Source organism: Squalius cephalus (assembly GCF_949319135.1).
Source record: "Squalius cephalus genome assembly, chromosome: 3".
In the NCBI taxonomy this organism is placed as follows: Eukaryota; Metazoa; Chordata; class Actinopteri; order Cypriniformes; family Leuciscidae; genus Squalius; species Squalius cephalus.
Window position 1 is genome coordinate 10,072,019 of NC_137124.1, and position 17,051 is coordinate 10,089,069.

Sequence of the window (17,051 nt, forward strand, 5' to 3'; positions counted from 1 at the left end):
GAAGAGTTAATTTGCAAAAACAGATAACTCCGTTCTTGTTTATTTTCATAAATCATGTTTTTTGTTTTTTTTATTGTCCATTCCAAGTAATATCAATCAAACTGCAGCTGGGTTGTTTTGATTAAGTAATGATAACTCAAAAAATACAGGTAACTTACAAAATTAAAGTTAATTGAGAGTATGTTTTTTACTCTGTATCTCTATATGGCTCTGCAACAAAGGTTGCCTGTCGGTTTCTGCTGTAAAACATGAACTTGCGATGCCGTGACAGTTGACAATACCGGCTTTTGTGACAAAACGTGTTTAGGGTTCAGTCAATCTTGTCAGGCATCTATTTCAGATGAGGAGATTAACGTAATAAAGAGCATTGGGATTGATAGATGAGGGCTTAATAAACACATTTTTGTGAAAACCTCAAATGCGACCAAAATTGATATATTTAACTTGTTTTGCCTGTAGCTCGAAACTAGCCGTTGCAGATCTCATTTTGCCAGCACGGGTTTCATATGCTGAAAACAGTGTATTACTGTCTTAATTTATCTTCTCTTGTGGCCCATACATAGTGAAAAAATAAAAAGAGAAGTATTTTGTGTTAAACCAGCTGTTTTTGAAAGTCAGTGTTTGAAATAAAGCTGCCCTTAATTTTCATAAATGACATATTATTGCAGTGTTCGGACCTATTAAATATTGTTATTATATAATTCATAACTTTTTTAAGTTCTTTAAGTTTATTAATGAGTAAGCTACTCTATCTAATCCTATTATCCTTGCGTTGGGTATATTAATTTAATAATAATAGTAATAGGTATCGTCTATCGGTACAACCCTATTATGTACGCTACCTTGAATGGTGTAAGTAAGTTTTTTTTTAAAGAAACAAATGTTTTTATTCAGCAAAAGTGCATTAAGTTGATCAAAAGTGACAGTAAAGAGTTTTACATTGTTAGAAAAAATAAATGCTAAAATAAACATATAAAAATAAAAGCTAAATTTCAAGTGAAACTTTTTATAAAAAAAATCCTTTATTAAAAAAATGTATCAAGGTTTCCACAAAAATATTAAGCAGCACAACTGTTTTCATCATTGACAGACTGCACTATTGGCTGCTGAAAATACAGCTTTTCCATTACAGGAATAGATTACTTTTTAAAATATATTAGTAAGATTGTAATAATATTTCATAGTATTACTGTTCTGATTGTATTTTGATTAGATAAAAGCAGACTTGGTGAGCATAAGAGACTTATGTCAAAAACATAAAAATATCTTAACGACCCCAAACTTTTGACCGGTAATATATTGTCTTGATACTGATATTTTAATGGTGCTTGATAAAGCCATTTTGGATGAGCTTAAATCCTCGCTGCTACAGCCATACACTTTCAGACAGACATCACTGATCATGTCTCACTGCGTCATGTCTCATGCTGTTTTTTAAGTGTTTCCTTAAAATCATACGTTTTTATATTTTCTTACCTTGCAGTTTTTGGAAGCAAAACGGTCTTATTTAAACGGTCCGTATAAAATGTAAATCTAAGCCAGCCTAATTAAATGTACAGGTCTTCTAGTTGAGACTAATTAGTCTACTAGTTGTATATGTAGTTTTGCACATTCCTTGAATTAGCTTTTAATAACCTTTTATAACTCACAACAATGAATTAAAAGCATAAAATAAAAAGGTAAGCTTTAGTTCCTATTTCATATATAGATAGACAGACATACAGGCTGATTGAATGATTGATTGATGCTCGTTTTTGCTCTTGTTGAATGAAGTAAAAGGGCAGGTTTCTATTTTTGTGTGTAGGTGCAAGAGTTTGAGCACATTAACGGTAAATGGAGCATGCCTGAACTGAAGCCAGAGATTACTGTGGACTCCAAGAAATCTTCAAGAGCCTCTTCTCCTGCCATTAAGACAGACACTCCCACACCTGAACTGAGCTGTAATAACACACCGTGCACCTCCAAACCAGGTACAAACTCACCTGAAACTCTCACACGCAGCCCAAAGAGAGAATCTCACACACACAGCGACTTTACCTGCCGTGACCTGTTCCCACAGCCACTCCCTCTCCACCCGACAAGATAGAAAAGAGCGCGAAAGAGGTGGAGAAAGATGAGAGCGAGTCCCAGACAGAACCAGAAAGAGAGAGAGAGAAGGAAAAAGTAAAAGAAGGAAAGGAGGGGGATAGTGTGGAAAGCACAGAACATGGAGAGGTAAGTGTGTGTGTGTGTGTGTGTGTGTGTGTGTGTGTGTGTGTGTGTGTGTGTGTGTGGTTCAAGTAAACCCTACATTATGGGGACAAAATGTCCCCACAAAGATGGCAATATCTGAAATCCTTGTCCTTGTGGGGACCTTTTTTGGTCTACATTACAAAAAACAGCTTATAACTCATAAGTGATGTTTTTTGAAAATGTAAAAATGCAGAAAGCTTGCTGTGATGGGTAGGTTTAGGGTTAGGGGTTAAATATACAGTTTGTACAGTATAAAAATCATTATGTCTATGGAAGTCCCCATAAAACATGGAAACCCAACGTGTGTTTGTGTGTGTGTGTTGGCTACATTTTGAGGACTAAATGCAAAATCTGAAACCACCTACATTGTGGAGATCATCCAACAATCCACAAGGAAAACAGCTTAATAAGCATACTAAATAATGACTCACTGAAAATGCATAAATGTTTGTGTGATGGTTAGGTTTACATTTAGGGGTTATTAAATGTCATCTCAGAATAAAAACAATAGAAGAATATAAAATCTCCAGCATGATAAACAAACGTGTGTGTCAGTGTGTAGCAGGGATCATTTTATTGCACAGGTTTATCAAAACACTACATGAACCTGTCGGTATAAATCTAGTGTTTCAGAAAGTGTGTGAGAGAGTATATGCGTGTATGTTTGCTTTGGTGTTTTGGTTTGGTTGGCTTTTGGTTCTTCAGACAAGCTGCTTTTAGTGGTGGCTTTAATGATCTGTTAAGAATTATATAATGTAATAATGTTTTTTAATTTTAAAGTTATTGTAAAGTGAAACCTATGATTTAGAGTGTGGCATACACTACTGTTCAAAAGTTTGGGGTCGGTAAGATAATTTTATGTGTTTGAAAGAAGTCTCATGTTCACCAGAGCTGAATTTGTCACATGATCCTTCAGAAATCATTCTAATATGCTGATTTGCTGCTCAAGAAACATACACTATTATTAATTTTGAGAACAGCTGTGCTGCTTAATATTTTTGCGAAATACAGTTTTCATTTGGTAACAATGTAAAGGTTTTTCCTGTATCTTTTTGATCAGCTTAATGCATCCTTGCCGAATAAAAATAATGATTTCATTCAAACAAAATCTTACTGACTCCATAGTTTTTAATGGTAGTATATTAAAGTAAAAATTAACAAGTACAACCTGTGCAAAATTAAACATTTCACACCCTAAGTAAAAAATATTTGACCTTGATCAGACTATATAACAGCTGCTTTTGATTGTACTTAAAAGGCTTAGTTCACCCAAATATGATTTTGCCTTCTGTCTTCATTTACTCACTCTCATGTGGAACATAGAAGATGTTTTGAGAAACGTGTCGTTGGTTTTTGTCAGTGGGCACCAAAATTGTTCGGCTACCAACATTCTTCAAAATATCTTCTCTTATGTTCTGCAGAAGAAAAAGTCATACAGATTTGGAACAACATAAGGACAGATAAGTGATGACAGATCCACAGATCCTGATGGAAATCTAAAGTCCCAAATCTCTAACAATCTTTTGCAAAGGGAGTGTTTTAACCACATGCAAAGCACTTTTGGTTATTTTCAGCTCAATTTGAACAAATCTAATGTAAAACAGCTCTGTTCCAGGATGGATCCCTGAAGAAGCAGGAAGCAAACAGTCCCAAATCCTGCATTAGTGACCGTCCTTAGCGGAACATCTGCTATAATGTAATGAAATAAACATCTGTTTTAATATAATGAAATATTTATGAATTATTTGTTGCTTGATACAAAATGATTTTGTCAGGATGCAGCTTTTGAATGGCTGTAAATGGCTTTTCCGGGGTGCCTAAAGAAGCTGGAAGTACCGCTGCTTCAAGTGTTTGTTTGTAGACTGTAACTTCATGTAAAGACATGCGAAAGTCAAATAAAGAGAGTGTTTCTGTCTCTTCTTCTAGACTTCCACCACTGTGGAAGAGGGTGAGAAAGATCCCGCAACCAGTGAAAAAGCTCAGACATCTGAAAGTCCAACCAGAGCATCCGATGACTCAAAAACGAAAGAAAACCCTGACATTTCTCAGTCTTCTCCGAAAGAAAAGAGTGAGAAAGAAAAACAAGACGAGGAGAGCACTGAAAAAGACGCCTCCCCAGAGAAAACGTCTGATTCCCCGTCCATGAAAGATGAGAGCAGAGGTACCTCTGGCAGAAACTGGTGAAATCGGATTGGCTGTAATGCCAGCCGGTCAATTTATTGTGAGTTGAGGGCTGATTGTTGTCTGTCATTACAGAGGCTCTGAAAGGGGACAAGGGAGAGAAAAGAGAGAAGACTGGAGAAGAGAAAGAGAAGAGTGAAGTGACGTCTCCTCCTACAGAAACAACAGAAAAGAAAGAGAAGTTGGATCAATCTTCTGATGTCAAAAAAGGTGAATGTTACAATGCTACTCTTTATTTCCTAGCATTTTGTATGTTTCATAGTGGCATAGAGAAGAATAAAAACCACCTGATCAAAGGCGTTTGTGCAGTCTGTCACAAAAACTGAGTAAGTGACCGTTCACAAAGCGTTACTGTTGCCATGTCCGACAAGCCACGCCGCTCTCACGCCCCACCATGTTCTCACAGTGAAAAATACATTGTGGAGCAGAGAGGACACTGACAACGTGCTGACTGACAGGACAGACCAGGTTACTTTTGATATGAAACAAAGTCTCACCTTTCAGTCATTTTTTAAAGAAATGTAAACAATAAATACCGTTTTGTGGCTCTTTAATGTGTCTGACAGATCACTGTAGAGTCTCAGTTAAAGCTGCTCGTGAACTGATCATCTATTCCTTCTAGTTAATTTATAGCATCAAATAAACATGAATGAACATCAGAAGGAATGTTGTTTTAACCGCGGAAAGACAGTACACACCGCTTTTCAAGTGCAAACCCTCCAACGTTAATCTACTAACTCTCCTGACTGCTTTATGGGACAAAAATGGCGGATTCGGCGGATGGCCTGATTATGATTGGTCAGATCGCCTGTCAATCAAACTCCCTGTGAAGGGTCAATTACTAAATTAAACATGATGTAAACCTGTGTTTTCCTTTTTTCCATCGGGACACAGAGGAGGTGAAGGGTGAAAGGGATGCTGGGAAGGAGGGCAGAGGGCAGAGGGAGGAAGTGCCCAAAGGTAACGGCAAGCCCACAGAGCGCCCACGGTTCATGTTCAACATCGCAGATGGAGGATTCACAGGTAAACTCAACCATTGGGTTGTTTAAAGCTGCTGTGTGGCATTTTGTCTGTGTTGAAATACTTTTAATCTGCCATCTCAATGTGTACTTTATTTAAACTTTAGTGTCAATTACCTGAGCTATAAATAATGTGAGTGAATAATCAAATTAAGACAATGCTGATACGACAAGTGCTTACACAACCCCGCCATTCAGAAAAAAAAAAAAATTATATTTATATGCGTCGCTTTTACAACATTTCAAATCCCTCAGTTCTCGCCATCCCCGAAAAGCCAAGCCAATGTTGATTCTTGTTTTATTACGAGCTCTGTCTCGTTCTCTTTTTGCCAGCAGACTCTCCTCTGTTCAGCGTTTGTTTAAACGGGTTTATTCCCTGGAGTTTGGAGATTTAGCTTCTCCATGTCAACATTTCTCACTCGTTGTGAAACTAGCCTCTGCCACTCCCACACCAGACACACGTCAAAGTAGCCAGAGCAAGTTTTCTCTATTTACGGATATGACGAGACGCGCACGGGCGAGGGACGCATGTACACAATATCCCCTGAAAACCATCCCGACAGGTCTAAAATATAAACACTTATCAGAGGCTTACCATAGTGAATGAGGGTAAGACAAAAAAAAAAAAAACGTTTTGGAAGAAGTATTGATGATTTATTGACTTTATTGACTTATTATTTAAATTTAGTTAATTTTGAACAACAAAAGTTACATACCTTTCACTTTGTGTTGTAAACTTGTATGCTTAAGAAAACATATTTTTCAAATATATTTAGTTTAAACCTTCAAATGCCAAAATATATTATAAAATGTACTTACAACAATATGTACAATATTTACAACAAAATATTTCCAATTTTTTTGGACAATAAAATAAATATATACATTGAAAATATATATGCTAATATATTTTTTGAACGTTGTTTATATAAGTAAGCTTAGCAAAATACATTAATATAATATCAATATATTTTGTCATCTATGTAAGCTATATATATATATATATATATATATATATATATATATATATATATATATGTGTGAAAAAAAATATATATATATATATATACCGGTATATATATTTTTATATTTGCTGTATGGGCAAGACCACTCTATTATGAGCTGTGATGTCAATGGTAACATTTCATGCTTTTAAGAGCCTTCCAACAACATCTACTGTATTATATAATAAAATTTTGCTTGAAAAACAATAGTCAGATTACACAGCTAATTTTGAAAGGCCGTCAATGGAGAAAGGTGCTGTTTGCCTTCTGATGGTGTAATTATGGCATCTTCCAGTAGGGGCCAACAGGACCGTCTGTAGAAACAAAAAATAATAATTTTTGTTTGGTGTCGCTAATAGCACAGTAATGACACCCTGCAGCTTACGGAGGCATTTTTGATATTCATATTTATTTTAGATACATATGGCTGGTTCAATAGCTCTATTCTGACTCCTACATCTTGCCGTTTATCCATGTTTATCCTTCGTACATCACGCTAGTTAATTTTTTGCCAAGTGTTGACAAGCACAGTTCCATGTGCCAGGTCATTGTGTCGACATTATGTAAAGCTGCTCACTCATGTAAAGTGAAGCTTGTGCTGTTATGATAAAGCGCAATGGAACAGTGTGTTGTTGAGTAACATGACAGTGTGGTTACATTGTGAAGGAGCAGTTCAGCTTCTCTGAGCTTCCGCTGAGCGGTTTTACCAGGAACGGCAAGCAGTGATTTCATCTGTCAGTGGTTTACGAAGACTTCCCTTAGATTATTTTCCATCGTTCACCATTGATTATTTCCTAAAATGACTTGTGTTGAAATGCGAAAACCTATGATTTCATGCATTCTGCTTATATTCATGGTCAATCAGCATGTAAATGTACACTTGTGTGTTTATATTTTGTGTGCAGATACTGTATAAGTGCATGCATCAGTATTTCTCTGCGAGACTAATACTATGAATAATTGTTGTGTGGTGAGGGTGGATACTGTAATGGGACTATTGGGAATATAAAGGGAAAGTTCAGGAGTAGGTGCGCCATTTCCCATTACAAAATCTGAGATTTTTTTTTTTTTAAAGATGAGTGTAATGACCAACACATTGAACTGTCTAATATGATTCATCACCTGACTAAGATCAGCAGGGGGAGAGTCACTTGAAAAACATTGAATTTGGGTTTGGTTTTTTACCATTTCAAACTCCCAGAGATTCATAAAATGCCTTAAAATTATCGGCTTATCAGCATCAGCCTTAATTTTTTTATGACCGCCCTGTTCATGATCAAATACCAGATAGATACTCAATTCCAACACCTGTCATCTCAACAACCCTTAGTTAGCAAGCTACGCTAGCTGTCATTCTCTGGTCTATTATTTCTTTGATTTTTCCCAGCCGCAGTCGCTATAAATAGTTTCAGTTCCCAGAAGCCAATCACTTTGCATAGTTTAATTTACAACTTTAAAAGAGAACAACTAAACATCAAGGGGTTTATACTTACTGTAGCTATAAACATTTCACCAGCGTCGATAAAACATTTCAAGCAAACATTAAGCATACAGCACTCTGGACAAATCATTTAGTTTATAGCTAGATAAACACGATTTATACGCATGCTAGCCATGTTGTTGGAGGATTGTTGCCTTTTGTTTATTTACGCGTCATCAGGTATAAACGGATAGTAACTGATATCTGGCCGTGTTGTGTTTTTCTCTTTTGCACAGAGCTTCACACTCTTTGGCAGAACGAGGAGCGGGCGGCCATTTCATCAGGCAAGATCAATGAGATCTGGCACCGGCGGCACGACTTCTGGCTGCTGGCAGGCATCGTGTGGTATCCTTGGAGATAGGCTGCTGTCACCGTAGAAACAATCCAGTTCCATTAATGTATATTTATACTGCGTTTGCTAAATGAAACGTTTGTTTAGAGCTCAAAGCCAAGAAGAACAAGGCAATAAAATGAGATGGAAAAAATGGAGTTCCTGCAAATACATTCATATTGCTTTAGCGAACACTACAGACAGCTAAACTGTTTTTTTTTTTTTTCATTGAAAATAAAGTTCTTTACACTTCCTACGAGGTTTGGAAAAGTATTGGATTTGATTTGAGTAATTTCCAGGTTCAGTTTTCTAAAATATAAAATTAAGAATTTCTATAAAAAAATGTTTATCATACAAGCAGTGTGTTTTCATGACAAAAGTTTAGTGATTGTTTAGTGGTTGTCGAACACAACTGAGTGAATTCAAGGCACACAATTTCATGTTTGTCTTTACTGTAAACTTTACTTGTTTGTCTCTTTTGAACGAATGTGTGTGTGTGCCACTCAAACCAGCAACAGATAAAGGAGCAAACGATCATCTAAGGCCGTGTTCACACCTGGTATTAAGATGAGTTTTGGTCGATCGGATAAAGGGTGGACGACGCTAAATCCACTTTCCACCACTTCCAGAGGTAGTCGAAAACACATTCGGCCGGATTGCTTTCATAGTGTAAATACTCATGTGATTGAATGTGTTCAAACAGCCACAAAAGACCGTCTACTCTCCTCGCACTGATCTCATGCGTAACATTATGGGAAGAGCTCTAGCCAGACGGGATTTAAGATTTAAGTCGTCTGGAGACCCAAATTTGTTTTAAAGATGAAAAACATACCTAGCACAATGTTCTCTCATCATTCCTGGTTTCTAACACACACTCACAGCGTCCGGCTGATCTTGCGGCTCTCAGAGCAGAAACTAAAGCTGATGCTCTCCGTGTGTTTTTCCATCGTCTCCAGTCGTGTATATGTGTAAATTGCGTGAGCTTATTTTGTCCATTAGATTGAAAGATCTGAAAAAGCCCATTCATTTACCCGGCCATAGACCCTACCCTTGAAGAAATCAGGACAGAAGTGGTTGAAAGTGGACAAAAGAGTCGGATTAAAACACCAGGTGTAAACGGGAATGTGTCTCCCTCGTCCACTTGTGATCCGATCGACCAAAACGCATCTTAATACCAGGTGTAAACAGAGGCTCAAACAGACTGTACAGAATCAAAACCGATGTGTTAATATACACTGGTTTTAAAACGTTTAAGGTTTCTTATATAATTTAAGCGCATATTATCACTTTGAGAAAACCAATGAAAAGAACAGAAAATAAAAATGTTAATAGATGGCTATTATATACCAAATAAAATGCTGTGTGAGCCATTTATGTTACATATGGTCTATTAACATCTACAGAGAGCTTGAGTCTGGAAAAGTATGGAAAATGTGTAGAAACCCTGGAATTGTAGTTTGATCCTTGACCTATGGAAGCCATGGCTATGCCCGGTGGCAGGACATTCAGAACGACCCTCAGTTCACCATCGTCAACGAACCTTTCAAAACTCAAGCCAACAAGGGAAACTTCTTAGAGATGAAAAACAAGTTCCTGGCCAGACGGTTTAAGGTATGTTGTATATTAAGAATATGACTAAACAAAAAATAGTTTAGTTCTTTTCTTTTTGTTTGTTGTGATATCCGTGGTCGAGTTTAATTTCGTTTTGCTGTGGCTTTTGTAGTTATTTTACACTTTTCTTTTCTTGCGTTGTGGTAGGTCATTGTTTGAAAGCTGCTTCTTTTGTTCAGTCGTTTGTATCATAATTATAGACTTGTGTGTCTTGCTTTGGCATGCTTCTTTCTCTACCTTTTGTTCTGCTGTTTGTCTGACTCCCGCCTGAAGATTTTATCTCTACATGTTGATGCACCGCAATCGCAAACACAAAACCTGAATATGCTGACACTCGTTCTTGTGAAACAGCCCTGTCTCTCATTGTTTTTCCTGTTTTTCTTTTCATCACATGTTTCATATCCTTTTCTCTACATCCTCCTTTTTCTTTTCTCAGCCTCCCTTGCTCTTTTTCTCTCGCTCTGTCTTTCTCTTCTTCTCTTACATAATTCCGTATGCGTTGAGCAACCTGAGAGCCGCTGTTATTCCAGTGGAACCTCTTTTAATTGGAAGCTGGTGCTTTCTCATGCTCGTAAATCACTGGAATGGTTTATCGTTCCAGTCTTAATTCTTCTGTCAATTCTGGTCAATTTCTTAAATTCCCTTTTATTTTGTGACCTATTTTCCTCCGTGTTTCGCTGTCCCTCGATCCAGCTTTTGTCTTTTTTTAATGTTCCCTTTGTGCTCTCTCAGCCGCTTCCCTCTTTCACCCATGATGCTTTTTTACATCGTCTTTTCCTCACTTTGTCTTTTTTGAGACTATTTTTGTGCTAACCTGATGTAATGAAAAGGAAAAGCTACATCACCATTCAAATGTTTATAGTCAGCAGGGCTTGACATTAACACCCACCAAATGCAGGTGTATTTCAGCAGTGGCGTGTAACACAGTCACTCCTACTAGCCATATTGGCGGGTTGAATTTTATATACATTTTTCAACTGTAGTCTTTTAAAAGTGCAATGTAGCGTTGTCAAAAATATCAATGTTTCGATTAGGGCTTTGACTCTGAACTTCGTTATTTGAAAATAATTCGAATATTTAAAAAAAATAATGATATTTGAACGAATATTAGGCATCCTTTAATATTCGAACCTGTTATGGGCATTAGAGGTGGGCGGATCGATCCTGAAGTATCGATACTATCGATACTGACGTGGTATCGAAAAGGATCGATCCTCACATAAAAATATCGATCCAAATGTGTGTTTTTTTACCAGTAATTTTTTTTAATTTAGCACGCAATTCAGTGCGTAAAATAAGTTTCTAAGTGGAAAAATAAGCGAATGTTAGCGGATAATTGTGTAGGATAGAACTTTTTCTCCTAGTTATCTGGATACAAGACGAAACCAATCAATCACAGAGAGTGTTCAATGCTGGTGCTTCACTGAACTCACAGGCCCAGTGCGTTTGGGAAATGAAGCCTTGCTTAGATGACAGAGAAACAATCGGGAGTTATTTCGCAATAAACAAACCAAAAGTGTACATAACGTGTTGACGTCAGTAAGATTTTTTTAATGAAATTAATTTTTTTATTCAACAAGGATCGATGCATTAAATTGATCAAAAGTGACAGTCAAGGGTTTTACACTGTTAAAAAAAAAATCTACTTCATATAAATGCTGTTCTTTCAACTTTGTTCATCAAATAATTCTGCATAAAATGTATCATGGTTTCCACAAAAATATGAAACTGTTTTCAACATTGATAATAATAAGAAATGTTTCCTGAGCAGCAAATCAGCATATTAAAATGAATTATCATCATGACTGGAGTAATGATGCCGAAAATTCAGCTTTGATCACATGAATAAATTACAGTTTACTATGGCATAGAAAACAGATAGCCTATGTTAAATTGTAATATTACAGTGTATTTTGTATTTTTTGTAAACGTTTTTTTCAATTCAGATTCCGAGGCTTTTTCACGCCTGGTGAAGTTGTGAATCGTGAGCTCTCATTAGCAAGGCTATTATTGGTCATCTGGGCTCCTGTAGGTGACGTTAGCGTCCTCGTTAGCGCCTATTTTGTATACCAAAACAATGGCCGCGCCAACGCCTACAACAACCACGTCTGACGAGGAGTTAGAAATCTACTCTCCTGACAATTTGAATAGCAACGTGTGGCGCTACTTTGGGTTACCAAAGAAACAGGGAAAAATCACGTCATGACAGTGTTTTTTTTTCTTCAGAAAACATCATTGCCTGCCTATTGACATTGACTGATACACTGTCCTCTGGTGGACAGAACAACTTAAGTTGGATACCAATATAGGTCTTACTGAAGGCATTTTAATGGTCAAAATACTATTAATAAATATTCGAATATATTCAAACAAACGAACTTCGAATATGATTTTTGGGCAAAAGTCAAAGCCCTAGTTTCGATACATATCGATACTGAAATATCTGAAACTCTTACAATACTCATTTTCCACAGAATAGAAACACGATACCATCTGCGCTTTCTCTCTCTCTCATCTCTCTGACAGCGAGTGACACACAAACCCTCCTCTCCTCACTCACTCTTACTCACTGATTTAGGGCTTGAATTTCGGTGTGGGATTGTGCGTATTGTGCATAATTTTACTCACTTCCACACGCCCAAAGTGCGAGCACATAAAGCCGCCTCTCTTTACTACACTGAGTTCTTTTTCACTACTTATTGCGCTTAAACAGTCAAATACACACAATGTCAAAATGCCGTAATATTCACGTAAACGCAGTCAGTAATGTTTTAAGTGAACGTAAGAAGTTGAGAAAGAAAACGCATGTGTAACAGTATAATGGATCTGTGCATCAGGTCTTAAAGTGACAGCAGCCTAATAAACCTACTGCAAAATTATGAGATAAAAAATATCTATATGGCAGTTTTTCCCCTATGGCATCAATTGTCAAAATTGTGGCCAGTGAAAAGGCTAGTAACTTTTAAAATCCAGGAGCCACAGTCGCTGGTGAGCAAAAAGGTTGATGTCAAGCCCTGATGGTCAGTAAGATTTCTATTTTTTTTTATTCGGCAAGGGTGCATCAAATTAATCAAAAGTGAAAGTAAAGACATTTATAATGTTGCAAAATATTTCTATTTAAAGTAAATGCTGTTTTTTTAAAACGTTCTATTCACCAAAGAATCCCAGTTTCCACAAATATATTAAGAAGAGCAACTGTTTTCTACCCTGTTTTTGTCCCTCTCTTTGAAACACTCCGTTTTGATGGGCGTGTTGCATTGAAGACTTGGAAGTAAACACCCACTGCTATGATTGGGTAACAGTTTTGCATTTTAAAACAAATTTTCAACGCCATTACACGTGTGGAATTGTTTTGCAAACTTCCAAAAAATATGAAAAAAACTTGGTTGAAAAAAGGCAATCACTGACATTCAGCCATACATAAAAGTTTGAGTACTTGGAGTTACCAGATTATAGTAGACAAAGGATAACTTACGGTGTTTCGTTTAAACAAATTACGAATGAATGCCCGTTGTTTGTCGCACTGTCGTTCTTATATCAATCCTTCATTGTTTTCAGTAAAGTAAGTACATAAAACGATAGACAAAGCAATAGTGACATGGTAAAAACACTGTTACTCACACTTGTGTGTTGCAACATTACTGTCGGATCCAGTGTAGTCATCACTGCATCATCTTTTATTTTCAGTCTCTCAGAAAAGCTGCGTCGAACTGTGTCTTGTTTAAAAACTAATCTGCAGGAAAATGAAGCGTACTTACTGACGTGATCTGGAGCTTTCTTAATGTAAGGATCACAAGGAAGGCAATGCAAAATGTCTTGTAATCCTGTGATTGCATCTGTCCCGTATTTACTACTACACGACATGTGTGAATCGGTGGGCGGGGCTAAAGAGGCAATGATGTAGTAGTAAGCGTTGATCTTCTTCTGCAGAGGCGGTCTTTTGTTGCACTATGGCATAATAATGTGACAAAATCCAAAACAAGTCGTTTTCTGAGCTTGGTTTCAATCAAAGCTGTTTTTGGACTAACAAGGAAGTTTTGAGTTCTGAAACGTACAGGATAGTTTTATAGTACAATGACCTCTTATATGACCAAAGGTTTAAAGAAAGTTTATAATATACAGTACTGTGCAAAAGTCTTAGGCATGTTAATATCCCCCCCCCCCCCCCCCAAAATGGTTTTAAGTCAGTTTTTTATATCTTTTGCTGTAGTGTGTCAGTAGGAAATATCAGTTTACATTTCCAAACATTCTTTTTGCCATTAATTGTAATAATCCAGTGAGATTTGTGTATGCACAAGGAATCTGACAACAGCCAGGATGATCTGATCTCACCATCATCGAGTCCGTCTGTGATTACATGAAGAAACAGAAGAAACTGATACAAACTAAATCCAGAAGAACTGCGGGAACGTCTCCGAGACGCTTGAAGAAACCTTCCTGCAAAGCTACAGTATTGTGAAAAGTACTGGAACTTGTGTTAAAATGTTGTAAAGTGAGAATGCTTTCAAAAATAAAATCACAAATTGAATTTATGTATGATTTAACTTCTATTAACTAATTCAAATCAATATATGGTGTAACGACGTTTAAAACGGCTTTTGTCCAGGTACACTTGCGCATAGTTTTTCAGGTAGCTTTGCAGGAAGGTTTCTTCAAGCATCTCGGAGACATTCCCGCAGTTCTTCTGGATTTAGTCTGTCTCAGTTTCTTCTGTTTCTTCATGTAATCACAGACGGACTCGATGATGGTGAGATCAGATCACACCGGCTGTTGTCAGACTCCTTGTGCATACACAAATCTCACTGGATTATTACAATTAATGGCAAAAAGAATGTTTGGGAATGTAAACTGATATTTCCTACTGACACACTACAGCAAAAGATATAAATAACTGACTTAAAAACATTTTTTTAGGGGGGGGTATTAACATGCCTAAGACTTTTGCACAGTACTGTAGATGTGTTTAAATATTTTTTAGCAGCAGTGCTTTATTTAGCATGCTGGCAGCTTTTATAAATTCATGACTTCCGAAGCATGTCCGATTTTGTAAACGTACAGTTTTACACATCTTTACATCTTTCTCTCAGTTGCTGGAGCAGGCCCTGGTGATAGAGGAGCAGTTGCGTCGGGCTGCGTACCTCAACATGACCCAGGACCCCACTCACCCGGCCATGGCCCTGAACGCCCGTTTTGCTGAGGTCGAATGTCTAGCCGAGTCACATCAGCATCTCAGCAAGGAGTCACTCGCTGGAAACAAACCTGCCAATGCTGTCTTGCATAAGGGTAAGTAAAGTGTGTGTGATCGTAAATATCTTTTTAATGAGAAATGATGTATCAGAGGGAATATGTTTGTGTGTAACTCAGACAAAGTTTGCTGGCGTCTTGAGAGTCTGATAAAGGGCTTCTGGGTAGATCCAGCGGGACCAGTGTTCCTGCCAGCTCTGATATGGGAACAGTTCAAGAACACAAGGCACTTTTAATATGTCCTGGAGTTTTCTCAAACGTGTTGTTTAAACTGTGGCGATAAAACATTTATTGGATACCAGTTTATTTGGCATGTCACTCGTATGATTGCCTGCAATTGCTGAGAGAACTGCCAGTAAACTTCACTTCTGACAATCAGAATCAATTGTTTCGCTTTCTGAACCTTGGATCGCTTTTTAAAGCTGATATTGATAAAAAGGTGCCTATTTGTTGCGTTTCAAAACAAGTTTAATTTATACTCTATACTATTATAGTATTTATTAATATTTTCAATGAACTCTTATTTTTATATGTTCAGTGTTCATTTCTGTTGTTCATTAAGTTTTAGTATTTTGTTGATGTAATTTTTATTAGTTTTGGGGTGTTTTATATTTCTATGTAGCTTTAATTTAATTTAATTCATTGGTTTTTAAGTTTAAGTTTTACATTTAATATTTATATTTTAATAAATTTCGGCTTTATTTCAATTCAAGAAAAATTGTTTAAGTTTTACTTTTAGTTAACAATAACAACACTGTTCAAAACCTCTCTTCTGGAATTGTTCCGAGGCTTGAATGAATAATATGATTAATTGATAAATTGATTGATATTTGCTTCCCACTCCCTCAGTTGTTAAAGTCAACATGAAATCAAAGTTGACCCTGTTTACTTTCTTAATATATGTTCCTGTTCTTATTTATTAGTACGCTGTTTTAAAAAAAAGTCTTCATAAAGGTTGTAAGTGAACAGATAGGCAGTTTATAAATAATATTTATTCTCTTAGCAATTACAAACTTCATTTAACTTTAATAACAAATCCTGTCGGCTCCTTTTAGTTTCTGCAACTTGGCATGTTGTAATAATGGACATTTTTGTAGTTCTTAACCAACTGGAGGAGCTTCTGAGTGACATGAAGGCCGACGTAACGCGGCTCCCGGCCACACTCTCCCGAGTCCCGCCGATCACGGCCCGTCTGCAGATGTCGGAGAGAAGCATCCTCAGCAGACTGGCCAACAAAGGCAACGAGACACACACCCCGCCGGTAAACACGCAAACACATATGAATATACATATTCACATTAAATGATTACAATGTACACGATCATTCAAACGGTTGGGGGTCAGTACGTTTTTTCAGCAAGGACTCATTAAATTGACCAAATCAGCATATTAGAATGATATCTGAAGCATCATGTGACATTGAACACTGGAGTAATGATGCTGATAACGTCACAGGAATGAATACAATTTTTAAAATAGAAAAGAGTTTGTTTTAATTATTTGTGATTGTCCCGTTTGCTTCTCGTGAAGAGCACAGTTTATTGCTGCCTTCACATGCTATCGTTAATTTCCTACTTCCCACTTCTGAAGTTGTGACTGCGCTTTTTCAAGCGTTCAAGCGCTTTGTTGTCGGAAAGAACAGGAGGACACCTTTATTCTTGCCTATTTATTGGGAAAATCGTATTAAAGTTAAAATTATATTTAGCGTCCCATTCTTTGTCAACCATATACATTTTCACAGCCCTATCTAGTCAGTCAGTGTAATTTCGGTCGAATACAGGCTAGTTTTGCTGTGTATAAAACATACAATATGCTTCAAATGATTATTCATATATGTAAATATGCATTACTTTAATTACAAGGCGATGTAGCTGTTGTGAAAAAAACTAATAAAGCATACCAGTCACACCAGCAATCGTTCTCCCCTCCACCATGTTTAAGTTTATGGC

At 36.9% G+C, this 17,051-nt stretch overlaps 1 protein-coding gene across 4 annotated transcripts in view; it reads left to right on the forward strand.

The window, feature by feature from the left end:
• chd3 (chromodomain helicase DNA binding protein 3) overlaps window positions 1-17,051 on the forward strand; it is a 63,872-nt gene that overhangs the window by 31,819 nt on the left and 15,002 nt on the right. For all 4 annotated transcript variants that reach the window (XM_079865856.1, XM_079865857.1, XM_079865854.1 and 1 more), the window contains exons 30-38: window positions 1,805-1,970; window positions 2,060-2,214; window positions 4,159-4,393; window positions 4,489-4,623; window positions 5,308-5,436; window positions 8,153-8,261; window positions 9,726-9,858; window positions 14,946-15,141; window positions 16,200-16,363. In XM_079865856.1, the coding sequence (XP_079721982.1) occupies window positions 1,805-1,970; window positions 2,060-2,214; window positions 4,159-4,393; window positions 4,489-4,623; window positions 5,308-5,436; window positions 8,153-8,261; window positions 9,726-9,858; window positions 14,946-15,141; window positions 16,200-16,363 (1,422 nt within the window). The remainder of the gene's footprint in view (window positions 1-1,804; window positions 1,971-2,059; window positions 2,215-4,158; window positions 4,394-4,488; window positions 4,624-5,307; window positions 5,437-8,152; window positions 8,262-9,725; window positions 9,859-14,945; window positions 15,142-16,199; window positions 16,364-17,051) is intronic.